The 26,719-nt window shown below is 42.1% G+C and overlaps 1 protein-coding gene across 1 annotated transcript; it reads right to left on the bottom strand.

Moving 5' to 3' along the window:
- Nucleotides 1–5,680: 5,680 nt before the first annotated feature.
- kiaa2013 (KIAA2013 ortholog) lies at nucleotides 5,681–26,680 on the bottom strand. Its single transcript, XM_039800883.1, has 4 exons — nucleotides 25,933–26,680; nucleotides 21,166–21,852; nucleotides 13,810–14,663; nucleotides 5,681–6,001 (listed from the first exon to the last, which is right to left on the bottom strand). Exons 1-4 carry the CDS (start codon nucleotides 26,201–26,203, stop codon nucleotides 5,951–5,953), a joined length of 1,863 nt encoding a protein of 620 aa, XP_039656817.1. The 5' UTR covers nucleotides 26,204–26,680; the 3' UTR covers nucleotides 5,681–5,950.
- Between the last annotated feature and the right edge of the window lie 39 nt (nucleotides 26,681–26,719).

Genomic DNA, 26,719 nt, shown 5'->3' with positions numbered 1-26,719 from the left:
TGCTAGCCTCGTCTGGACACATGGATGTTTCCCATTGATTTACTGCACTCAAGCAGTAGTATACTTCATGTTAAACATAAACATATACTGATCTGATTACAGCAAAGACAACGTAGGCAGTATTGACGGCAAAATAGGCTCCAGAATATGTCGTTCCACAGGTGCAAAATTTGAAAATCGATACTTTTTTTTATTTTTTTAAATGACATTTATATATATCTGCATTTATATCAAAACCTCGAGACTTTCAAACATCAAAATGTCATTTATTGATATGTATTTGTGTCTAAACGACATATAAACATCTTTTCCTGTTCTATTTTGCCTGGAAACGCTTCCAAAATCGTCGCCTGAAAAATAGGCGTCGGTCCTATTTCTAACGTGTTTCCGGCGCCTCAGATGTGCGTGTCACGCAGGCAGTGTTCAAGCTCTAAGCTGTTACCATGGGGAGCCGAAATAAAAACGGACACGCCACGCAGCTGACACGCTCGCGCCACGCAGGCGGTGTGAAACGGGCCTGAAGCCATGGTGCGTAGTTTCTGGTGCGTAGTTTCGGTCGCCTTCGTGAGGATTTCGAAGTAATGACAACGCTGCTGTTGCATCCACATGATACAAGCCTTTTGTGATCGCGTACCACCCCCACCCCACGCAGCTGCTAGTAGCCAAGGAGGACACGGAGGATAAAAAAAAACATGATGGACTCTTCAGAAGAGGTCGTTATCTTCACTGGAGTTTGTGTGTGCGAAAGTCGCCGGATGCTACAATCTTCTGAACATCTGGAGAAATCCAGAGGGAGTTGCGTGGAGCTGATAGTCTTAATTAGCTTTGTAGCAACTCATCTGGCGATGGCTTGAATTGAACGGACGTTAATTAATATAAAAAAGTTACGCACCAAAGCTTTAAATGACAAAAAACATGTTGCTGTTCTAAACCAAGAAATATATGCAACAGGTTGTCCGATGACATAATAATTATACAGTTTCCCACAATAATTAACTTTTATTCGCAGTTTAAAATTAAACTTTTACATGATCACAAACCATTCAAGTACAATCCAATCAAATTATGGCTATAGCCATTAGCTTATTTTTTTTCATTAAGGCACACTCAGTAGTTCACATGAAATAAGGAGACTGGATAAAACCCACAAACATAAAATTAATATGCTGAACAATCCTCAAATATGTTGAATCAGAAAGGCCATATAGGCTCAATTATAAATGCAATGACATGACAATGCTCTCCATTCACAAAAGAGAAGTTTCTAACATTATTTGTGCCTTAATTAATATTGAATAAGGTCTTTGTGCCTTATTACATTTACTTGATCTGTCACAATAAGCATGTGATTTTGAAGTCTAAGAGATGGGAGAGAACCAATGAGAACCCATACATAGAATTACAGCCATTAACAATTGTCATTTAAGTTTTTTATATATATATATATATATATATATACATATATACATATATACATATATATATATATATATATACACACACACACACACGTGTTTACATGAGTTGACAGTGGACAGAGTGATCAGTTTAGTAAAAGCATTTTTTTGAAGCTAGATGTCCAACAGCCCCTACTCAGAAAGTGTATCTTTAAAAATACAAATAGAAATGTGGTAACCATGGCTTCCGGGTCTGAGAAGTGAAGCCGACGCTGAAGTCTGTTTCTATAGAAGTCTGTGAGAAAATGAGCCTACTTCTCTCTTGATTTATGACCTCAGTAAACATTTTCATAATGAGTTTATGGTCTCAATCACTAGTTCCAAGTCTTCTTCAACACAGCATGATGTTCATTTAGTAAATGATGCTCCCATTTATTTTAAAACAGACGATAAAGCAGGGGATGCTTTAGGACCTGTCAGTCAGGACAGAGGCTTAGCGATGCTAACCATGCTAACACTGGGGACATTAAAATAGACCTCAACTTGTTTTTGGCGGTTGTCTGTGTTTTCTTCTTATACTTTGACTCTCTCACCGGGTGCTTTCACTTCATTAAAGTTATTTGGAACATTTTGGTCTCCTAAAACATGTCTTGTTCAGCTTTCTGCCTATCAAGCTACTGCTAGCTAGCTACCGTTAGCATTAGCATAACGTTAACTTAAGGGAATGTTTGCCGATTTTCTGCTCTGTTCACACTGACCCCCAAAAAGTGTGTGGTGGGTTATACATCCACGGTGAAAAGTCGTATATTGGCTCGGTTCTTTCAGGGAATGATTGTAAAGATTTACTAAGAATATGTTTAGGGTGTTTCCTCTCTAACTGGGACGTTTTGGGACCGATTGCTGTGGACGAAGAACACACAGAGATACACTGGTAAAAATCGATACAGCATAGTATCACAATATTTTCAGTGGCAATACTGTATCGATACACAAATGCCAAGTATCGATCTATTATTATATATGTGTTGGTCAGTCTGTCTGCTTGACAATCTGATTTTGCAGCAACAAAATTGAAGTGAGATGAACAAACGGAGAAATGTATCTTTTTAGATAAAACAGATGTTGACAAAATTTCCTTTTGGGGACATAATTTGAAATTGGTAAAAATTTGAAGTTTGAAAAAAAGGTAATAAATTGCAATAAATAGAATATTGCAATATGTTAAAAATCGCAATAATATCGCATCGTGACATAAGTATCGTGATGATATATCGTATTGTGAGACCTCTGGTGACTCCCACCCCTAGTAAGAGCCAATGAGGTTTAACCATGAATCAGCTGATTTAAATAGCTCACGTTACTGTACTGTATCAACAGTTGACTTCATGTAATATTGGATGTGGAGTTTACTTCTGTGGGGGGGGGGGCAAATGTTCCACCAGAACAAGTTCCTTTCCCGACAGGGGCGTAGCTCAAAATCCTGGGTCCTGTAGGAAGGCATTTTCTATGGGCCCCTCCCTGCATCCACAGCTATTCACTCTAGCATCTTTTTGGGCCCTCCTCACACCTCACACCTTTGGGTACTCAGTCCCCCTCCCAGTCCGAAGCCCCTGCTTCCCGAGACCGTTCAGCAGAGCCGCCGTCGCTGCGTCTGGAGCTTAGCGACCATTCTGATTGGTTTAAAGAAATGCAAACGAACCAGAGTGTGTTTTTTTTTTTTCTTCTTCCTCCTATCCCAGAATGCATCTGTGGTGAATATTTGCTGCATAAACTGAATAACTACAGGTTGTGGACTGTTGGTCAGCTAAAAGACATTCAGATATGTAAACTTGTGACGGGCATTTTTTTTTTTTAATGATTTTCTAACATTTTTATAGACAAATTGATTTAAATCAAGAAAACAAGCAGATCAATCAATAGTGACAATAATGGTCAGTTACAGCCCTATTTGGTTTTAAAGTGACGTAGACCTTACATGTCTCTACATCAGGGGTGTCAAACATGCGGCCCGTGGGCCAGAAGCGGCCCACCAAAGGGTCCAATCAGGCCCCGCTGGATGACTCGGCAAAGTGTGAAAACTGTAAAGTTATTCAACCCAATTTACCACTTAAATCTCTCGTGACTCGCTTTTTGGCGTGTTTATCAACGCAGTTTGGCCTCCATTGACTTACGTTACCTTGCGATTGCGTGTGAATTGACGCCATAGCGAGTAGTATGAGAGGGCGAAAATCCCCGAAGGGAGGTTGGTCGGGGAGGGGCGGGGGGGTCAAACGCCAGATGGATCGCTTCGCATTTGCTCGGCGTCTCCATCTGGGAACTTTCCGTTGGAGAACTTTTGGTGAAGGGGCGAAAATCCTGGTTATCTGATTGGATAAACCATCTGTCTATCACCACCTATAGTTAGTGATAGACGGGTCAAATCAACCAATCAGATCAAACTGTTGCCGAAACCAGTCGGGAGAAGAGCAGAAACATCTTTTCCTCCGAGAAAAGCCTCCAGTGCTGTCATTTTTTGCTCTTCTTCCAATGAAGGAATACTTTCTGATTCTGATAAAACTCGCTGCGATAGCTACGCTCATCTCCTCCGTGGAAGACGCCACGTTGTTTAGACTGAACAGTCGCTTCGAAACTCAACGCTGATTGGTCGGTCGTTTGGCGAACGGCTCCAAATTTTCTCTCATCTCAAGATGCCAGACTGATCTGCGAGTGGAAAACTGGAGCTCGCCAGATCAGGACGCTCTCACCAGGCTACCGCTAACCGGTTCTTCTTTTCCTAAACCCAGCCGTAGCCTCGCGATAACACGCCACGCGGCTTTAGAAAGTGGCGTGTACGTTTACGTCGCAGACTGCCAACCGTTTAAAAGCGTGTGACGTTGGTCACCGTTGTGTTTTTGTCAGTTTTTTCCCGTGTTTTTGTGGTTTTTTTTAGTGTTAATAAAGCCTTTCCCAATGTACGGCACGTTCTCGCGATAGGACGGCACGTTCTCGCGATAGGACGGCACGTTCTCGCGATAGGACGGCTCGTTCTCGCGATAGTACGGCTCGTTCTCGCGATAGGACGGCTCGTTCTCGCGATAGTAGGACTGCGTGCTCCGCGATAGTACGGCGTTCCTGCGATAGGACGCAGCTTCGCTGATAGTACGGCACGTCTCTCGCGATAGTACGGCACGTTCTCTCGCGATAGTACGGCACGTTCCTGTGATAGGACGGCACGTTCTCGCGATAGTATCGCACGCGTTCGCGATAGTACGCACGCTTCGCGATAGTAATGGCATCGCTTCGCGATAGTACGGCACGTTCGCTGATAGTACGCACGTTCTCGTTTCGCGATAGTAACGGCACGCTCGCTTCAGTGATAGTACCGCACGTTCTCCGCATAGTACGGCACGCTCGCGATAGTATGCACGTTCTTCGAGTAGGCACGCACGCTCGATAGTACGGCACGTTCTCGCGATAGGACGGCTCGTTCCTGCGATAGGACGGCTCGTTCCTTCGATAGGACGGCTCGTTCTCGCGATAGTACGGCACGTTCTCGCGATAGTACGGCACGTTCTCGTTCTCGCGATAGTACGGCACGTTCTCGCGATAGTACGGCACGTTCTCGCGATAGTACGGCACGTTCTCGCGATAGTACGGCACGTTCTCGCGATAGTACGGCACGTTCCCGCGATAGTACGGGACGCTCGTTCGCGATAGTAAGGCACGTTCTCGCGATAGTACGGCACGTTCTCGCGATAACGGGACTACGTTTACATCCGCTGTGTACAGCGTAGACATACACGTGGATAGCTCAAAGCGCGTACAGATCACACACCTCTTGGCTGTAGGAAAGTGGTCGTGTATTTTTACGCAAAGTCACGATGTCACGTTGCTCAGAGAATATCGGAGTACTTTTTCTGTAAATTTACGACTTCAATCTTAGATATTCTGAGTTTTTTCTCTGAATATTACCCCTCTCTCCCGGGTCTGTCAACAACGAGCGTTTGCCAACATCGAGCTGACGAGAAACGGTGTGGCAGGTCTAGTTTCTGAGTCTTTCTGGTCTGGTTTACTGGTCTGGTCCACTTGTGATCAAATCAGGGTTACTGTACGTGGGCCATGAACTAAAATGAGTTTGACACCCCTGGGGGGGGACATGGTCTCACAGCAGGACAGACTGTACGTTTTTCGTTTTTTTTTTTTTTTTTTTTTTTTGCTCTCCTGCCTTCTAATGTCACATTCACGTCTTCCTGGTGCATCGTCTTTCATCCCATTCATCTTGCACTTTTAATAAAAACACCAAATAGAAAAAAGAATGGCTGTCATTCAGCTGCAGCACACCCATTATTTATTATGCATTATCTCGCCCTGCTGCCAAAAGGTCAAGCAGAACACACACACACACACACACACACACACACACACACACACACACACACACACACACACACACACACACACACACACACACACACACACACACACACACACACACACACACACACACACACACACACACACACACACACACACACACACACACACACACACACGTTGAATTCAACACGCGTTGCTCAAGCAGCATTCCTGGGGTCACAGCAGCCGTCCTCACTTTTGTGGGCGACCTGGTGAAGTCAGAGCGGAAGGGTTAGAAAACAGCTGGGAAAAACGGACTCACGAACCCCAAACACCCCCCCCCCCACACCACACCTGGCGGAGGCTAGAAGGGACACGGCTACGGCGACGACAGTTATATTTAGACGCCGCGACGAAACGTTAAAAAGGTGCCGTAGGAAGGATTGAGACGATCCAGGACTTAGCCGAAGAATTTGAACATCGACAACTTCTCAGTCCCTCTCCTCCTTTTTCCGCTAAAGCCCAAAACGGTCTCCTAAGCCCCTCCCCCCACAAGGGAGAATGAATGCGTGTGTGCATGTGCAGTGATTGACGTGCAGTAAGACACCTCTCCCCTCCCCCCCCTCCCCCCCCCGGCCCTGATTGGTGCATCTGTGGATTTTTGCAATGCTCACTCCAGGCTGTAGGTGGAGCCAGAGGAGCTGGATTTATTTTTAAATGACTTCATGTAGTTCTCCTGGAACATAGGGTCAGTTTCAGCAGATATGACAGAAAGGTAGTTTTATTAGTCTTACCTACTGCACCTTTAAGTTTAGGAAAAAGATCCATGGTTTGGATTAAAAAACACTTCCTGGAAACGAACATGCTTTTCCTGGGCGAAAGTATTAAATTATATTAGATTATATTAGATTAGATTGGCCAATAAATGCTATTGAAGGGCGAGTCTTTACGTGGCCATAGTTGGATTCGTAATACTGCCTCAGGGCCAGGGGCGGAGCTCTACAACATTTTAAACTTTGAGACCTCTAACATATGCATGTGTATGTTGTCTTTGTTACAGTCTCCATTTCAAGAAAGTTACGTTTTATTAGTCTTACCTACTACACCCTTTAAGTTTAGGAAAAAGTCCGTGGTTTGGATTAAAAAACACTTCCTGGGAATTAACACGCATTTCCTGGGCGAAAGTATTAAAATATATTAGATTATATTAGATTATATTATATTAGATTAGATTAGATTACATTAGATTAGATTACATTAGATTAGATTAGATTACATTAGATTAGATTAGATTAGATTACATTAGATTAGATTACATTAGATTACATTAGATTAGATTAGATTACATTAGATTAGATTAGATTAGATTACATTACATTAGATTAGATTACATTAGATTAGATTACATTAGATTACATTAGATTAGATTACATTAGATTACATTAGATTAGATTACATTAGATTAGATTACATTAGATTAGATTACATTAGATTAGATTACATTAGATTACATTAGATTAGATTACATTAGATTACATTAGATTAGATTACATTAGATTAGATTACATTAGATTAGATTACATTAGATTACATTAGATTAGATTACATTAGATTACGCAAAATCAGAATCAGAATACTTTGTTGATCCCCCCCCTCAGAGGAAATGGTTTATTTGCAGTCGCTCACAGTCAAATGCAAAGTAAAAATAAGAGTAAGAAAAAAAAAAGGTCAGTAAGTGTATAAAGTAACACCGCTGTAGAGCAAAACATCGTAACGGTAAGTAGGATGTAGTAGATGATGTTGCTTAAATCTTGTGTTGTCTTCCCATCACCCATGCAACTTTTTGTTTTTCTACGCTTCTCCTGACGTTTTTTGTCATTTTTTTCCGACATTTCTTAAAACCTTTTGTCGCTTTTTTCCAACGTTTTTGAAGCTTTATTTTATTTATTTTTTTTTAGACATTTTTGTCAATTTGTTTTTCAGTGTTCTTTTACCAATTCTTATTTTCTTTTTCCAAATGATATAAAAAGGCCTCGGGGGGGGGGAAGACCCAGGACTAGGTGGAGGGATTATAGCTCCACCCTGGGCCTGGGAACGCCTCAGGATCCCCCAGTCGGAGCTGGTTAATGTGGCTCGGGAAAGGAAAGGGAAGTTTGGGGTCCCCTGCTGGAGCTGCTGCCCCCCCCCCCACGGATAAGCGGACGAAGATGGATGGATGATATAAAATTGAATAAAACACCCAAATCCAGTGAGAACAGTGAACTGATCCATTTATTTTACTTGTAAAGAGCGTTGTATGGAACCACCCATGTTATTTTTTTTGACAATTTGGTTGAAAGAAATCCAAATGTCTGATATACACGTACAGAACAGGTGGGTTAAAACTATTTTGTGTAACTTCTGGCCAAAGCTGTATCCCTTCTAGCCGCGACCTCCACACCTGCCTCCCCCGAAAAGAAGAAAGAAATGAAAGAATACAGACGTGCGGAAGATGAGAGAGCTGTGATTGGAGCACCACAGGGTGCGACAGATCAGTCAGCAGTGAAGAGCCAAAGCCAACCCAGAGATTTCTTGAAATTTAATTGAGCGATTCAATATAAAACATCAGTAACAGTAGATAAAGACTTCTGGCAAAGGGAGCACACACAGTCCAAGCTGATCAGAGACGAACATTTAGCAGCACACCCTTCTCTAAAAGTGCCCGGCCGAGTCAGCGTAACGATTATCGGTTCAATTTTCTTTTAAGCACAAACTGACATTTGGAAAAAAAAAATGTTAACCTGTTTTTCCAATTTTCTTTTGTTTTTTTTTTAATTCAGAGGATCAGAAATTGAGAAAATTTGCGTCTGAGCTCCAATTATTCAATACTGCGATGGTATTCTCTTCCTCTACTTTGCTGAATATTCAGGTCATTAACTGCATGTGGACCAAAAAAAAACTAAAAAACTGACAGACTTTGGGGGGGTCAGAGGTGCAACGGATGGTTTCGATGAAGCTAGGTGGAACGAGGGAGAGAACACCATGGCAGTATTATGAATAATTGGAGCCCAGACGCAAATTTTGTAATTTTCAAAATTTCTGATCCTCTGAATAAAAAACAGAAATTTGGAAAAACAGTTTTAAATCAAATTTTTTAAATTTGTCAAGGCGGAACAAAATGAAAAATTGGATATTGGAACCCGTTTTTCTGTTTCCTCCAAATGTCCTTTTGTGCTTAGAAAATCGAAAGTGATAAGTTCGTTACACGGACCCAGCCGGTCTCAACAACTCTCTCTTTTTTTGTAAGAACATCTGTAAACAAGCAGCTGTTTTAACATGACAACAGACGTTGGGGACTTTTAGCAACATCTTACTACACTGAGTTCCAATTTTAAGGCTACATCCACACGGCTACGTTTTCATTTTTAAGCAGCGTTTTTGAGACAAAAACGATCTCCGTCCACACAAGAGTTTTAGCCCAGCAGCAGAACTAATCTCCGTCCACATTAACACGTGTCACATGACCACGCTAGAGCCCGAACGACTTATCAATGGGCCGATATTATCGGCTGATATTAGGCATTTTCCAAACTGTCGGTATTTATAATGGCCGATAAGTGGCCGGGTTGGATCAGTGGGCGGAGCAGGCGCACATACATTTGGAGGTTTATGCCTGGACGCAGAGGCCCAGGGTTCAAGTCCGACCTGTGACGATTTCCTGCATGTCTTCCCTTCTCTCTCCACTTTTTCTCTCTGCCCCCTTTCTCCCTGTCCTGTCCATTAAAGGCGGAAAAGCCCAAAAAATATTCTTTATAACGGCTGATAAATACATTTAAAAAAATAAAATTTTCTTTTTTTTTTAGATTTGTAGGTTGTAATTTCTGTATTTATGTAATTTGTCTGGGGACTACGGATGTAAATTAGCCCTGTGGCTATAATCCGGCATGTTTACGTCTGTTTTTGTTGTTTCAATGCAGATGTTCATTAATGTGCATTGTCCCAAAATAAAAACGGACGAAACCCCCTTCAACCCTGTCCTGAGTGTTGGCGTTGCGTAGCCTGTCCACCAGAGGGCGCTCTACAACATCGCATTTAACCCTTTAAGTCTCATATCTTAACTTTGTATTTTTATACATTTTATTTATCAGAACTTATATATATATTATATAACATATATTTTGATGTTCTGTTATGACAATAAAACAAACAAGTTTATTTTTAAACTGCGTTATCATGTTATTCTAGTGAGGACTCATAAATAACTACAAATAACTAATGTTAGGGAACTCGTTTATGTTTCGTTACACGTTTCTGGATTTATTTTAATAATATACGGTATATCGGCCGATATATCGCAATATCAGATTTTTAAATCACCAAATATTTGCATCGATATCGGCCTTAAAAATCCTTTATCGGTCGGGCTCTGGACCGTTCACACACACACACACCCTGGGCACGTGAAAAGAAAAGACAACAATGGACTGACTAGCTAACCGATAAGACTACAACGCAAGCCGGAGTTTTCAAACCAAAACGGGGGCAGCGGTGTTTCCAGATTTCTCTGTTTTAGGGGCTCGGGGCGGCCGGAGTAGTGTGGACGTGAGGCATGTACGTTAGAGGTGTTGAAATTAATCAAATAATCGATGCATCGAATCGTGGACCTGGACGATGCTGCTTCGATAATCGGCCGACTCATAATCGATTATTTCTGTTTAGAATTTAATGTAGGTCTAACAACATTTCTGTTGACATATTCTGGTATGTTTTTGCACATTCAGTCTTGCCGTGTGCTCAGTGCTGTATAGGTTTATGTATCCGATTTATTTAGTATTACAGCTCTGCAGAATGTTTGGTTTTTGAAGCCTGAAAAGCTATGATTTAAAACTCCTACATGGCTTTAATAGAAAAATGTATTTGACGCATCGAGATGCAGCGAGATATCGAATCGAAGACGTGATAATCGTAAACGAATCGGGAGATCAGTGAAGATTCACACCTCTAGTATACGTAGCTAAAGACATTCGTTTTTTTAAAAACCAAAACGTAGTAGTGTAGATGGAGCCTTATATGCTTTGGGTCGATTCATGACAATCATCTCCCTTAAAAGAAGAGTAAGATTTACTCCAACTTACTCCGTCAGGTTGGCGCGTCAGAGCCTTAAAGCACTTGAAACATTGCTCATAACCCCTCGTTGCACAGGAAAACTGTGCAACGAGGGGTTATGAGCAATGTTTCAAGTGTTTTCAAGTGCGCACAACTACAGACAGACTGTTCACCTTCGTTTCTTTCTCTGAACAAGTCCGACTCAGCTGAAAGTCTGATCCGAAGTTTTCACCATGTAGCTGTATTTCAGCAATTCACTTCGGTGAGCACAATGTTACAGCGAATGACCGCACCGACGACCAGAGCTTAGGTAATGAAATTCAAGCTGTAATTAAAAATAAAAAAAGCTTTTCCTTAAATAATGATTGTACAGGACCATACCAATGTGGATCATTTATTACAAATCTTGTCCATGTGACTTTCCTGCAAATCAGTAATTGTGTAAAAGTGAGTAGGGCTGGGTATTAGTGCTGCACTATATATTATTGTTTATTTTTAAATCATCATTGCGATATATCAACTGGCGCAATACCTAATATTTCTCAAATCTCTTGTGAAAACATACCTACACTCAATTGTTTTGGTGCTTGAAATAAGTTTACAAAAGTCTTGGTGTTCACAAAAGTAGCGGAATATAGATAGCGGAATATATATTTAAACGTTTGTCGACGTTTTCTGAGCCTTTTAAAAAATTTCCAAACATTTTTAAAGCATTTTATTTATTTATGTTTTTACATTTGTCACTTTTTTGACATTTGTGTCACTTTTTAAAATATTTGTGTCACTTTTTTACAACTTTTGTGTCAGTTTTATTTTTACTTTTTTGACATTTGTGACTTTTTTGACATTGTTTTATCAATAGTTTTTTCTCCAAATGCTATAGAATTGACTAAAACACCCAAATTCAATGAAAGTTGTAAACTGATTATTTATTTAACTTGGTAAGAGCGTTCTAGTGAACCAGCAACGTTACTTTTTTGGACAATTTGTTTGAAAGAAATTTCTGATATAGAAACATTTTTTGAAAATGGGTCAAATTTGACCCGAGGACAACAGGAGAGTTAATCATAAGTATCGGATCATTCAAATATAAGCTGAATCGGAAATCAAATCAAAGCGGGACCTGAGAGAACCAGAGAAATCAGTGGCGATACCCAGCCTTAAACACAGCGCTACTAGTGGTCAAAAACTGCACACTCAAACTGAAATGTCTAACAGCTTCCTTAACAACAATAAAGTTAGTCTTACTTACAAAAATAAAAGCAGACACAATGTCCACTGGAACGGATTATAAAAACGAATGAACTTCCTTATGGAGAAAGGCAAGAAAACCTATTACACTTTGGAAAATGCTCCTTCACTTAAAGTAAACAACTTGATTTATTATAAATGCAAAAACACTGGTATGGTCCCGTAAGAAAGCTCAGAAGAACGTGAATGCAGTACGGCTGCAGTAAAATAATATTAAATAAACTTTTGTGCTTGTTTTGTTTCTTCCATTGAAATCAACAAATGCTTTACATCCCATAATGACAACTGCAGTCGAACTGACGGTGCGGTGAAATGCCGACGTAGACCAAACGGTTAACTGGAACTTCCAAGGTCTGTGATCTTATACGAAGGCTACTTTTCAACGGGTGATTTTAACGGCTTAGGCTACATTTACACCGCTACGTTTTGGTTTAAAAAAAACGAAGTGTTTCCTGCTCGGAGCGTTTCAGAGCCTCTAAACTGGGGATGGACCGATTATCATCGGCCCTGGCTGATTATCGGCTCGTTTTTTTAAGCCGTTTTCAGATGATCTGTATCAGCGTTTTATTTGCCTGATAACCGATAAAGTTAATGAATTAAATAGTGGTCTACTTTGGCTACAGCTCTGTGTCTGCCCCTCTGCTTCGGACTTAATGTCCCGCCCACAACACTGTCTGACTCTCTGTTACTGGGGATTAAGTTGAAAGTTTCTAATTTATTGAATAATTACTGAAAGTGGGGCGGCCTCTTGCTCACCCAGTAAGAGCGCTCTTGGAAGTTTGCCAGATCGGGTAGCGGATCTGTAGTTCCAATGAGACATAAAAAACTACAATGGACAATTCCGCTTCCAACCTGTAGGGGGACCGAAGAGGAAAAGTGATTTGGTGTTGCTTTAAACTAAGTTTTCTGTTGGGAGTTTGAAACATTCCAAAAATATAAAATTTTGACTTAAAGATTTTCATTTTCACTGTAAATGCATATCGGCTACAAATATCGCTTTCATTAACTACTAATAATCGGTATCTGTTCATCCCTAAACCGGAGACATCAGGGTTGTGTTTCAGTCTCAACGGCCGCCAAACGGAGACCTTTGGCGACGCCGACACCGACGCCAACGCTTCTCCGTCCTGATTGGGTCTTATCGGTCACGACGTCTCGTTCTCTGAGACTTAAAGCTACTAATGTTACCATGGCCGCTACCAGCAGCGGGGCGGAGTCTCCACGCTGCCTCCTGGTTATGTCCAGCATACCAGGATGTTGATGAGATATTTTGGTTTGGGGCGTGTTCGTTTAAAATTGAGATTAAGTTCTTCTACTGGAGCTAAAAACACTGGTGTGTGCACGGAGATCGCTTTTGGATCAGTACTCAAACGCTTAAAAACCAAAACGTAGCGGTATAGATGTAGCCTCACAAAGAGTGTGAGAGGAAACAGCTGCCGGGAAATCTTTCTCAACAAACCTGCAGAATCACCCCTGTGAGGGAGGGGGATTATGCCAACGCATAATGGGCGGGAAAATTAGAGTTCACTCGGAGAAGGTGGAAAGCAAAAACCAACCCAGAGAGAGAGAGAGAGAGAGAGAGAGAGAGAGCGAGAGAGCGAGAGAGAGCAGAGAGAGAGAGAGAGAGAGAGAGAGGAAATCTTTGCCACCACACGCAAAAGAGTCAAAAAACAAACAAAACCAGAGCAGATCAGTTTGCAGTTTAGTCTTTCCAGTTGTGTTTTATCAGCGCTGTTTATACCTTGCTCCTGAAGAGGGGCTTGGCGCCGGGCCCACAGTACTCGTTGTATATGAGCTTGAAGAGGAAAAGGTGGAAGAGCGTTATGAGCGAGGCCACGCTGAACCAGAACAGGAAGGGCAGGCCCGGGTACCGGTTGGCCATGTGCTCCTCGTGGGCCAGGATGGCCTTGAGGTGCAGCGTGTGGCGCAGGTCCTGCAGGTGCCGCAGGTCCGTGGAGATGTACAGCAGCGGCGTGATGGGCTGCGTCACCATCACGGGGAAGGTGTGGCCCTTGGTCTCCGACGTCAGCTCCACGGGCTCGTTGAGGCAGCCCGCCTCGCAGGCGTACAGCTTCACCGGCTTCTCCTGCGGCTTCACCGACACGTGCAGGAAGGGCTTCCCGACGGCGTCCAGCAGCACGGCCAGGTTGATCAGGTCCTGGTTGTAGTGGATGCCGCGCAGCGCGTAGCTGTTGTGCAGCACGTCCGGGTCGGCCTGGAACTGCAGGTGGTTCTCGGTGAACTGGAGGCCTCCGAAGCTGAGCGCCACGCCCTGCACGGCGCCGTGTGCGCCTGCCGCCACCAGGACCTTGCAGCCTCTCTTCTGCAGGGTCAGGGTCCACAGCGTGACCAGCTGCAGGATCTGGGCGGCGCTGCTCACGCGCTCGGGCCACAGGTTCTCGGCGTGCATGGTGGCGTGGCCGCTGAAGCAGTGGTCGGCGTAGTTCAGGCTGGACTCGAGGCGCAAGCGGTCCTCGCCCGTAAGAGTCCGGTCCAGCAGAGGAGCCCAGGAGGAGGCCAGGATGTAGTAGAGGGTGGTGTTCACCGTGCGGCTGGACGGGGTGTGGGAGTCGGTGATCTTCCGCATTTCAACGCCTGAAAGAAGCAAAGAAGCACAACTTCACGACAACCGGGCATGTAGCGGGTTTCCATCGACTGATTACTTTATTTATTTATTTACTTTTTATTAGTCTTCTTTTATGTGCCATCTAGGCACAGAACATACAACATGACATAACATGACAAGGGGAGGATAAGTGTAGTAAATAAAACAGCAGTTAACATAAGTACAGTACAGGCTAAAAGTTTGGACACACCTTCTCATTCAGTGCGTTTCCTTTTTATTTTCATGACTATTTACATTGTAGATTCTCACTGAAGGCATCAAAACTATGAATGAACACATATGGAATTATGTACTTAACAAAAAAGTGTGAAATAACTGAAAACATGTCTTATATTTTAGATTCTTCAAAGTAGCCACCCTTTGCTTTTTTATTAATAAGGGAAATAATTCCACTAATTAACCCTGACAAAGCAGCACCTGTGAAGGTAAAACCATTTCAGGTGACTACCTCATGAAGCTCATTGAGAGAACACCAAGGGTTTGCAGAGTTATCAAAAAAGCAAAGGGTGGCTACTTTGAATAATCTAAAATATAAGACATGTTTTCAGTTATTTCACACTTTTTTGTTAAGTACATAATTCCATATGTGTTCATTCATAGTTTTGATGCCTTCAGTGAGAATCTACAATGTAAATAGTCATGAAAATAAAAGAAACGCATTGAATGAGAAGGTGTGTCCAAACTTTTGGCCTGTACTGTACATCATATATAAAGATGCGGTTTCAAAAAAGGCAAAAAAAAAAAAAAAAATCATACTTACATCATACTTAGAATTATAAAGATGCTGCTTGATAATAGGGACAAAACATTTCTTTTTAAGGAGGATTCCCATCGACTGATTACTTTGACAGTCAAATGTTATTCTTAGGGCTGGGTATCAGACAAAATGTTCAAAAAATAGCGCCAAAAGTTGGAAAAAGTGGCAAAAACTATGGGAAAACAAACAAACAAACAAACAAAAGGAACCTAAAACGTCAATTCTTTGTCTCGAAAAAGGCGACAACAATCTTAAAAAGAACAAAAACTTTGGGGAAAAAAGAAGCATGCTGCGGGCTGATTGGCTCGTCACTAACGTTGACATTTACTCCTTAGATATTGACATGTGGTATTGAATGACGAGGCACTTTTCGATACTAATTCGGTCGGTGACTAAAAAGTACTGAATTCGGTACCCAGCCCGAGTTATTCTTGACGTTCCCGAGCCACAAGCACACGGCGCGTTACTCTGATAACTTTTAGCTACTCAATGCAGGTTTAGCATGAATAAATGTTACCTTCTGTCGTAGATTTGCCTTTGCGTGTTTACATTATTGCAATCAGTTGAATATATTCGGTTAAATATCACGTTTTTAACTTCAAAATTCAAAACAGTGGGGGCGACCTCTAGCTCACCCAGTAACAGGCTGCCCTTTGCTGCGTGTCGTCTCCCATCTCTCTCCCACCTGTCCTGTCTATCCTCTGTCACTATCTAATAAAAAGGGGAAAAAAGCCCCCAAAAAATAATCTTAAAAAATAAAAATACAGTGTTTCTCAAACTGTCAGCCAGCGACTTCAAAGCCTGAACAGTGTGGAGCATAGGTGTGTTGTTTTCAGTATTAAATAAACTCAAATGTCAGTTCAAACATTATTGTTTTTCAAAGCTGCTGTTTTTTTCTGGGTTGTCGGACTGTTTTGGGACACTGCCTCCAATTTCAACGTCCCAAATGATCAGCGTGACATTTCAAGGAAATACGGAGGAATAAAGGAATCGCTTCCTCGGATGTCTCACCATAAGCAGCGTGATTCTTCCTCATTAAGACGGAAAGCAGAGACAACGCGTGAGGCAGCCGTTTGTAAAAAAAACTATCATTTAAATTTGGCTGTAACTGTAATATACTGTTGAATTATGGACCAACAACGCCCATGTTCTGTCCTCACAGTTTACATTACTGCCCTCAGGCCGGCGCTTCAGGGCACCACCCAGGACAACCGAAAACCGCTATTCAAAGTCCTTTATTCCGTCTGCTATCAGACTTTTAAATCTAGATAATAGTCTCTGGAAAGAGCATCCTGGTTTGTTGTCCTGATGTGTGAGCTGCTTGTGTTCAACTTGTTTGCGAACCTGATTTATGTATCTGTCATTTCTCGCCTCAAACAAACAGTCTGTGTACACTCTGTGCCCTGTCCCTTGGATTTTGCTTCTGACAAGCTGCTGTCTGTTGTGTATGTGTTTATGTGTAAAAGTTTTTGTTCCTGGGGTCTGGAGACTGCTGGAAACTGAGCTGCCCTTCTTTACCTCTTGGGGTAAATAAAGTAGTTTGAATTGAATTAAACTGAATTTGGAGGCTTGTTGTTTTTGGGGATATTTTGGCAGTAAGGTGGGGTGTGAGTTTATTTTTATTTTATTTTATTTTAAATTGGGTAAGGGCTCCTGCGCACTGGCTGCGTGGCGTGTCCGTTTTTATTTGGGCTCCCATGTTAACAGCTTAGAGCTTACACACCGCCTGCGCGACGCGCACGTCTCAGGCGCAGCTCGAGCCGCGCCGAAAACGTGTGCATGCTCGAAATAAGACCGACGCCGATTTTTCACGCGACACGCAAGCTTGTTGGAAGCGTTTCCAGGCAAAATAGAACAGGAAAAAGATGTTTATATGTCATTTAGACACAAATACATATTAATAAATGACATGTTGATGTTGGAAAGTCGAGGTTTTGACATTTAAATGCAGATATATGAATGTTATTTAAAATAATAAGAAATAATTATCGATTTTCAAATACTGCACAACGAAATATTCTGTTTTGCCGTCAATACTGCCGACGTTGTCTTTGCTGTAATCATATCAGTATATATTTATGAAGAACATGAAGTATACTACTGCTTGAGTGCAGTAAATACATGTGTCCAGACAAGGCTAGCAGCAGCAGCAGCAGCAGCGCCGCGTCAGACACGTTTCCGGTGTGCAAAGACGTAGAAAACGCCACGCAGCCGCCACACTCACTCCTCGCAGCCAGTGTGCAGAAGCCCTAAGTTCTCCTTGGCCTGAAAACGTTTAAGAAACACTGGTTTAGTGAGTCTGTCACTCTGTGGAAAAGCAGAAACCCAAAGTAAGGTGATGTCTGCGAGTTACAAATGGGCAAATATGTTTTCGTCCCCTATTTAGCTCCTGGCAGAGGTTTTGCATACGTTGACACAGGTGCAAGAACCCAACCAAACAGGAACGTCTTTACGGTCCACGCAAAGATTAAAACCTACCAAACCTCCTGACAGAACACGGGAGCCAGCATGATCTGCCATAAAATCCCTCCTGAGTTTAGATCCACAGCAGTCAGCAGCATTTCACAGCATGCATCGATTCAACACAGCTATACAATTCCTTCACTATATCGATCGGGGTCTAAGTATTTTTTACAGCCCTGCTGTATGTTAGAGGTGTTGAAATTAATCAAATAATCGATGCATCGAATCGTGGACGTGGACGATGCTGCATCGATAATCGGCCGGCTCATAATCGATTATTTCGGTTTATAATGTAATGTAGGTCTAACAACATTTCTGTTTACATATCCTGGTATGTGTTTTGCACATTCAGGAAGTGCCATGTGCTCAGTGCTGTAGGTTTATGTATCACATTTATTTAGTATTAGAGCACTGCAGAATTGTTTTTGAAGCTTGAAAAGATATGACTTAAATATCCTGCATGGCTTTAATAGAAAAATGTATTTGACGCATTGTGATGCATCGACATATCGAATCAAACTGAATCGCTGACATGATGATCGTAATCGTATCGGGAGATCAGTGAAGATTCACACCTCTACCGTATGTATGTTTATCCTAGGGCTGCTCGATTATGGAAAAAAATATAATCACGATTATTTCGGTCAATATTGAAATCACGATAATTTAACACAATTACTCGTTGACTTCTGGAAAGATGTTGCAATTATTGAACTTAAAAAAATACAGTGGAAAAGGTTACATAAATAAAAACATCAACATACAACTGGGAATTTTGCCTTAATACTTTTCCTATTGAAACTTGATTTTTAAATTTGGAACACAAGAGAAAATAAGAGTTTACTTGCAAAACATAATGAGCTAAATCATTTTTTCTTGATTATTCTGTTTTTTGTGATAACTGGGAGCCGAAATCGTAATCACGATTACATTTTGATTAATTGCACAGCCCTAGTTTAGCCATAGGGATCGAACGATGCATCGTCAACGGACCCCTTTGAATATGACATGCAAGTTTTAGGCTACCTTCAACAATTTTAAGACTTGGGAGTTCAGCTTTTCTTGAGCTCCGTCAATGGTGAGTTCCCAGACCCAACATCTTGATGTGGGTCTGGCTTGTCAGGCTAACTAAGACTAACTTTGGAGCGTTAATTAGCCCCCCTTCCCAACAAGCTAGCGTGACACGGTTGGAACCAAATGGAAGATGGTCTAGTTCCACATGATACCAACGTCTTCTTTATCTTCTTTCTAGCTTTGAAACGGAGCCCGCTACGGCTTCTGGAAGACAGTAAAGTCGGCCTAAAAGATTCTGGGCTTTTGAGAAAACATTTAGGGCTGGAGCCACAGAAGCCACCACAGAGAGGTTTTCCTCCCATTTAGGGCAGCTATGTGCACCGTTCTTTCAAGCCATTTGAGAACAGAATGCCTAAAAATCTGTACATCATTTGGGGAAAAACACAACCACTACACGCCACTTTCCTAAAGCCAAATGGCGTGTTATCTGTACGTATTTTGAGCTATCCACGTGTATGTCTACGCCGTATACAGCGGATGTAAACATAGTCCCGTTATCGCGAGAACGTGCCGTACTATCGCGAGAACGTACGTACTATCAGAACGAGCCGCGTACTATCGGTAGAACGCGTCGTATCATGGTCGAACGTGCATACTACGCGAGAACGTGCCATACTATCGCGAACGCGGCTGCATATTGGGAAAGGCTTTATTAACACTAAAAAAAAAACACGGGAAAAAACTGGAAGAAACTGACAAAAACACGACAGTGACCAATGTCACACGCTGTAAAACGGTTGGGTTTAGGAAAGAAACATAAAAAAAAATAAGTACGTCCTGTGTTTTACCCCTCCGCAGACTTACGTTCCTTCATACTACGCACTACGGCAAAAATTCACACGTAATGTAGGTCAATGGCGGCCCGAACGGCGTTGATAAACACGCTTAAAAGCGATTATGCGCCTTGATAACACACCAAAATGGCATACGAATTGGCGTGTCATTCATACGCCACTTCATGAGATCAGCCTGGCCAAGGGAAAGAATCATCCCGTAGAGCCGACGTACTAGTTGGGTCTCATTGTTGTCCCGACTGTTTCATCATTCTGAAAACCAGAACACAACTAATGTCGACGACGACTCATTTTCCCTCCGGATACCTAAAGAGAGGCAAAAAGCATCTGATGTTTCTCTTTTTAAGTTGGCCCACATGAGCTATTTTTGGTACCCGGTGCTGGAGGAGAGTTCACAGAGTGAATGTGGATATTTTCCCAGTAACAGAACTTTTGCTCCACTGATTTGCCGGTCCAGTCAGAGAGAGACGTGGAGTGGAAATGACACAAAGTTGAACTTGTTCTAAAAACCTAAAACACCTGTCAAACCCGAGGCCCGCAGGCCTAATCCGGCCCCTCGCAGAGTTTGGTCCGGCCCGCATATCAATCTGGGTTCACAATCAATTTTGGCCCGCCTCGTGTGCGCCGAACAAAAAAGACGAGAAACTGTTTTTCAAACTGCAATTACGCGACACTCAAAGCAGAATTTGGCAGATTCGCCGACTTTGAGACTCAGAAATCCCCCCAGAACCAGAGAGAGTTTACATATTCAGGCTGTGAAAGGCCTTGTTTTGCTTGATTTACTAAACTCTATGATGGCTAAGGAGCTTTTTTGTAGGGCTGTGCTCGATTGAAGAAATTCTGAGTCGACTAACACTCATTCAGTTGTACCGACTAATCGATTAGTTGATTTAATCGACAGATCTGTAAATCTGAGTTTCTCCGCAAAGAGTCATGCTAAAAGCACCACTTTAATTCTTGTGTTTACCAGAGATGTGCTCGTACGTTTCTTGGAAAATAAGTCATTCAGCATGAAAATCAAAAGCATAAAAACATGACTAATCGACTAAAGAAATCTAAGTTGACTGAGACCAAAACGACCGATTAGTCGACTAATCGACTAAGAGGGAGCAGCCCTAATTTTTTGCTAACTTTTTATGGACCAAGTTGTACGTGAGAAGGCTATACGAGACATGCAAATAATACAGGCAAAAATATTTTTACTTTCGATTAATAAAAAGCATGTCCATAAACTCTACATGTCTGGCTCTTGATATGATTCTCATTTTCCAATTGTGGAAAGGTTATGAGCTGGAAGGTTGTGAGATAACCTTTCGGGGCTGGAGCCCCAGAAGCTGCCCCACTCTCTCCACTCTCTCCGCCCCTGCTCCAACCTCCGCTCACCTGAAATGAAGAGGTCCACCCAGGCCTGCTGGTGATCTACAACCAGCTCGTCCACGCTGGCCCTCAGCAGCTCGGCCAGCTCCTTTTTGGCTCCGTCTCTGAGGGCGGTGAAGGTCTCCTCCAGCTTGGAGGGCTCGATGGGCTCCGACGTCCGCACCACTGACAGGATGTTGTCTTTATACTCTAACTTAGCAGGAACCTGGATCCTGCCGTTCAGCTTCTTGGTGACCACGACCACTAGAACCATGCGATTGTTCTCCACGGGCACTCGGCCGGAGGAGAGCACTATCTCTCGGTCCTCCAGTTTCTCCACGCTGGAGGAGAACTTGCTCCCGAAGGAGGGCTTGCTATAGATGACGTCCAAGGACGCGGCCTTGTCGGACGGGTTGTTGACGTGGATTCGCTGGAGGTAGACGTTAGGTCTGCTTCTGTGCGCGATGAACTCCTCCCTGATGGTGACGCAGTCCCGGGACGACTGCAGAGCGGCTGGGGAAGCGCAGCGGACCGACAGCACGGCGCCTTTCCGGAACCACAGCATGGTGGCCTGAGCCTCGGCGCGCTTCCCCTCCAGACGGACGCCGACTCTCGGGGAGTACTCGGTCTGGTGGACCGGAGCCGAGCCGGGCTGTGAAGACGACGCCACCCACAGTTTGTTAGAGTCAATGTCAATAAGGATATGGCCGTTACCTGCAGCGGTGGAAGAAGTATTCAGATCCTTTACTTGGGTAAAAGTACTAATACCACACTGTTAAAGGAATACTCCACCGTTTGTTGAAATAGTTCTTATCGCGGTCTACCCTGGCCAACGCATTTTTTTGTCTCAGTGCAAGTAATTAGGTTGTTTTTTTTGTCTTTTGTTGGCTCACTTTTACTCACAACATGCTAACCGGCAACATAGGATTCCATTCACGCTTAAGCTAATCTGAAGAGTGGCTAAAAAAAAACATGCACTAGAGGAGCCCCACCTATCTACAGCTAGAGGAGACCTCACCTATCTACAGCTAGAGGAGAGCCCACCTATCTACAGCTATAGGAGACCCCACCTATCTACAGCTAGAGGAGACCCCACCTATCTACAGCTAGAGGAGACCCCACCTATCTACAGCTAGGGGAGACCCCACCTATCTACAGCTAGGGAGACCCCACCTATCTACAGCTAGAGGAGACCCCACCTATCTACAGCTAGGGGAGACGCCCACCTATCTACAGCTAGAGGAGACCCCACCTATCTACAGCTAGAGGAGACCCCACCTATCTACAGCTAGAGGAGACCCCACCTATCTACAACTAGGGGAGACCCCACCTATCTACAGCTAGAGGAGACCCCACCTATCTACAGCTAGGGGAGAGCCCACCTATCTACAGCTAGGGGAGACCTCACCTATCTACAGCTAGAGGAGACCCCACCTATCTACAGCTAGAGGAGACCCCACCTATCTACAGCTAGAGGAGACCCCACCTATCTACAGCTAGAGGAGACCTCACCTATCTACAGCTAGAGGAGACCCTGATGAGCCCTATTTCAACACACGATGGCGTATCCCTTTAAAATACTCAGTTACAAGTAAAAGTCCTGCATTGAGAAATGTTACTTAAGTGAAAGTCTGTAAGTATCATCAGGAAAATGTAGTTAAAGTATTAAAAGTAATTGATGCAGAAAAATCCTCCCATTGTAGAAAGTGTAAAGGATCCAACCAGCTGTGTGTTTAATGGTCTCATCATCTCAGCTGTAGTCTTGTAGTCCATTTTATTGTCGGCTAGTTTACTTTAGAATCAAACATCTGGTTTTATAAACTACATTTAACTAGTAACTAAAGTAATTAGTAACTAAAGTAACTAGTAACTAAAGCTGTAACAGATGAATGTAGCGGAGTAACTAAAGTAACTAGTAACTAAAGCTGTAACAGATGAATGTAGTGGAGTAACTAAAGTAACTAGTATCTAAAGCTGGAACAGATGAATGTAGAGGAGTAACTAAAGTAACTAAAGCTGTAACAGATGAATGTAGCGGAGTAACTAAAGTAACTAGTAACTAAAGCTGTAACAGATGAATCTAGAGGAGTAACTAAAGTAACTAGTAACTAAAGCTGTAACAGATGAATGTAGCGGAGTAACTAAAGTAACTAGTAACTAAAGCTGTAACAGATGAATGTAGCGGAGTAACTAAAGTAACTAGTAACTAAAGCTGTAACAGATGAATGTAGTGGGGTAGGTAAAGTAACTAGTAACTAAAGCTGTAACAGATGAACGTGCGGGTAACTAAAGTAACTAGTAACTAAAGCTGTAACAGATGAATCTAGAGGAGTAACTAAAGTAACTAGTAACTAAAGCTGTAACAGATGAATGTAGCGGAGTAACTAAAGTAACTAGTAACTAAAGCTGTAACAGATGAATGTAGCGGAGTAACTAAAGTAACTAGTAACTACAGCTGTAACAGATGAATGTAGCGGAGTAACTAAAGTAACTAGTAACTAAAGCTGTAACAGATGAATGTAGCGGAGTAACTAAAGTAACTAGTAACTAAAGCTGTAACAGATGAATGTAGTGGAGTAACTAAAGTAACTAGTAACTAAAGCTGTAACAGATGAATGTAGTGGAGTAACTAAAGTAACTAGTATCTAAAGCTGTAACAGATGAATGTAGCGGAGTAACTAAAGTAACTAGTAACTAAAGCTGTAACAGATGAATGTAGCGGAGTAACTAAAGTAACTAGTAACTAAAGCTGTAACAGATGAACGTAGCGGAGTAACTAAAGTAACTAGTAACTAAAGCTGTAACAGATGAATGTAGTGGAGTAACTAAAGTAACCAGTATCTAAAGCTGTAACAGATGAATGTAGCGGAGTAACTAAAGTAACTAGTAACTAAAGCTGTAACAGATGAATGTAGTGGAGTAACTAAAGTAACTAGTAACTACAGCTGTAACAGATTAATGTAGTGGAGTAACTAAAGTAACTATTAACTACAGCTGTAACAGATTAATGTAGAGGAGTAACTAAAGTAACTAGTAACTAAAGCTGTAACAGATGAATGTAGTGGAGTAACTAAAGTAACCAGTATCTAAAGCTGTAACAGATGAATGTAGTGGAGTAACTAAAGTAACTAGTAACTAAAGCTGGAACAGATGAATGTAGTGGAGTAACTAAAGTAACTAGTATCTAAAGCTGTAACAGATGAATGTAGTGGAGTAACTAAAGTAACTAGTATCTAAAGCTGTAACAGATGAATGTAGCGGAGTAACTAAAGTAACTAGTAACTAAAGCTGTAACAGATGAATGTAGTGGAGTAACTAAAGTAACTAGTATCTAAAGCTGTAACAGATGAATGTAGTGGAGTAACTAAAGTAACTAGTAACTACAGCTGTAACAGATGAATGTAGTGGAGTAACTAAAGTAACTAGTAACTAAAGCTGTAACAGATGAATGTAGTGGAGTAACTAAAGTAACTAGTAACTAAAGCTGTAACAGATGAATGTAGTGGAGTAACTAAAGTAACTAGTAACTAAAGCTGTAACAGATGAATGTAGCGGAGTAAAAAGTACAATATTTCTCTCTGAAATGTAGCAGTAGTAAAAGTAGAAAGTAAAGTACCTCAACATTTGTACTTAAGTAACGTTACAGTACTTGAGTAAATGCTCTTGGTTACATTCCAGCACTGAACACTTTCATTATTAATCTCACAAAGCGAGCCATTTGTATCTGTAAACGTAGGCGTAATTTACAGGAGGGATTGGGTTACAACCGCACCTATAATCCAAACTGGCCAGTGCAGCCCACCCTGAAAACCTATTATCATTTCCTTTACATAAAGACATTTGCAACATAAATTGATGCATAAAAATTCACCAGAACGCAGAAAATTAAGTGTTTGACGCTCAAAATTTCAATTTTGCTCAAGAGTGGAAATCTCAACCCCCAATGTTAAACCCAAAGTTACGCCCTTGTATGTAAATTACTTCCTATACAGTGCTCAGCATAAGGGAATACACCCATGCTAAAGTTGACTAAAAAGAGGAATACAAAAATCATCTTTTGGAAATTGATTGTAATGCCTTTATTAAAAATTAGGAAAAATCCAACCTTTAAGGACACCAATGTTCTTTGTGAATGAATAATTTATCGTAAATAAATAAATGTTCTTCCTTAAAAATACAGAGGGCATAAGTCAGTACACACCTATGTTAAATTCCCATAGAGGCAGGCAGATGTTTATTTTTAAAGGCCAGTTATTTGTATGTTATTTAGTTATATGTGATGTTGGATTTTTCATCACTTTTTTAAATTAAGGCATAAAGATCCATTTCCAAAAGATGATTTTTGTATTCCTCTTTTTAGTCAACTTAAGCATGGGTGTGTCCACTTATGCTGAGCACTGGCCAGGGGGCAACCCACCCTAAAAACTTATTATCATTTCCTTCACGTATATAAAAACATTTGCAACATAAATTGATGCAGAAAAATTCAACAGAACGCAGAAAATGAAGTGTTTGACGCTCATAAGTTCAATTTTGCTCAAAAGTGGAGCTCTGAACCCAAAGTTACGCCCTTGTCTGTATGTGACTTCATGTATGTGATTCCCAGTAAACCGCCTGGGTCCTGGTTCAGCTAACTGTCAATAAGCTACGTATATTTCCCTCTGAAATGTAGCGGAATAGAAGTAGAAAGTGGCATGGAAAGAACAGACTCAAGTAAAAGTACCTCAACATTTGTACATGACATAAGTAAAGCACTTGAGTAAATGTACTTAGTTACATTCCACCGCTGGTTACCTGATACAAAAGGTGTGTCTAGTTGCTCCTGAGGCGTGCTGTATATCCCCTCTCCTCTTTCCACGAGAGACTTCCACCTGTGGATCTCCGCCAGCAGGCACTGTCCCGCGGCCCCGCCGGGCATGGCCGAGCCGCTGAAGAGCCTCCATCTCCGCTCCGCTCCCAGGTACCAGTAGAAGATGAGGAACAGCAGCAGTCCTATGAGGACTCTTCTCGCCCAGCTGCTTGATAACAAACCCGGCAGCCCCTTCAGTCTTTGCTGAAGCCACATCGTGTGTGTGTGTGTGTTTAAATGACGGAAGCCCAGCTATGACTCAGCGTCTAGAAACGGAACCCAACTGTTAGGATGTCACATAGGAATTGTAAGAATCTAACCCTAAAGCCTTGGCACTCAACACATGTTGTTCCCCCAGGATGAAAGCTGACAAACTGGCTTCGCTAGCTAGCTAGCTTCTGGCTAAGTTAGCGTAGCTACGTAGCTAGCTAGCTTCTGGCTAAGTTAGCGTAGCTACGTAGCTAGCTGGCGCTGGAAACGAAAACTGTTGAAAATGTGTTATTTTTTCTCGCATCGTGGTTATTGTCATATCCTTCAGCTGGCGCGTGTGATAGTCGTCAAATTTGTCGTATTTAAGGTCATTTCGTTTTTTTTCGTTTGCCTTCAGGTTGAAAACATCGCCAGACTTTTCCAAAATAACTCTGCAGACAGTTAACTTCCTTGTCACACAGCTATCGTAAAGCAAGACGACACGGAAATGTCGCAAAAACAATATTTATTTAAAATATATAT

This window comes from Perca fluviatilis, chromosome 5 (assembly GCF_010015445.1).
Source record: "Perca fluviatilis chromosome 5, GENO_Pfluv_1.0, whole genome shotgun sequence".
NCBI classification, from domain to species: domain Eukaryota; kingdom Metazoa; phylum Chordata; class Actinopteri; order Perciformes; family Percidae; genus Perca; species Perca fluviatilis.
The sequence above is the reverse complement of the archived record's forward strand: the minus strand, read 5'-3'. Positions and strand labels throughout refer to the sequence as shown.

Bases quoted from the DNA above. Each gene is read 5' to 3' on its own strand.
- kiaa2013 (XM_039800883.1), bottom strand. From the start codon at position 26,203: ATGTGGCTTCAGCAAAGACTGAAGGGGCTGCCGGGTTTGTTATCAAGC. The intron at 21,853-25,932 runs GTAACCAGCGGT...CCACCGCTGCAG, and splicing joins AGACACACCTTTTGTATCAG to GTAACGGCCATATCCTTATT. The intron at 14,664-21,165 runs GTGAGCGGAGGT...TGCTTCTTTCAG, and splicing joins GGTGGACCTCTTCATTTCAG to GCGTTGAAATGCGGAAGATC.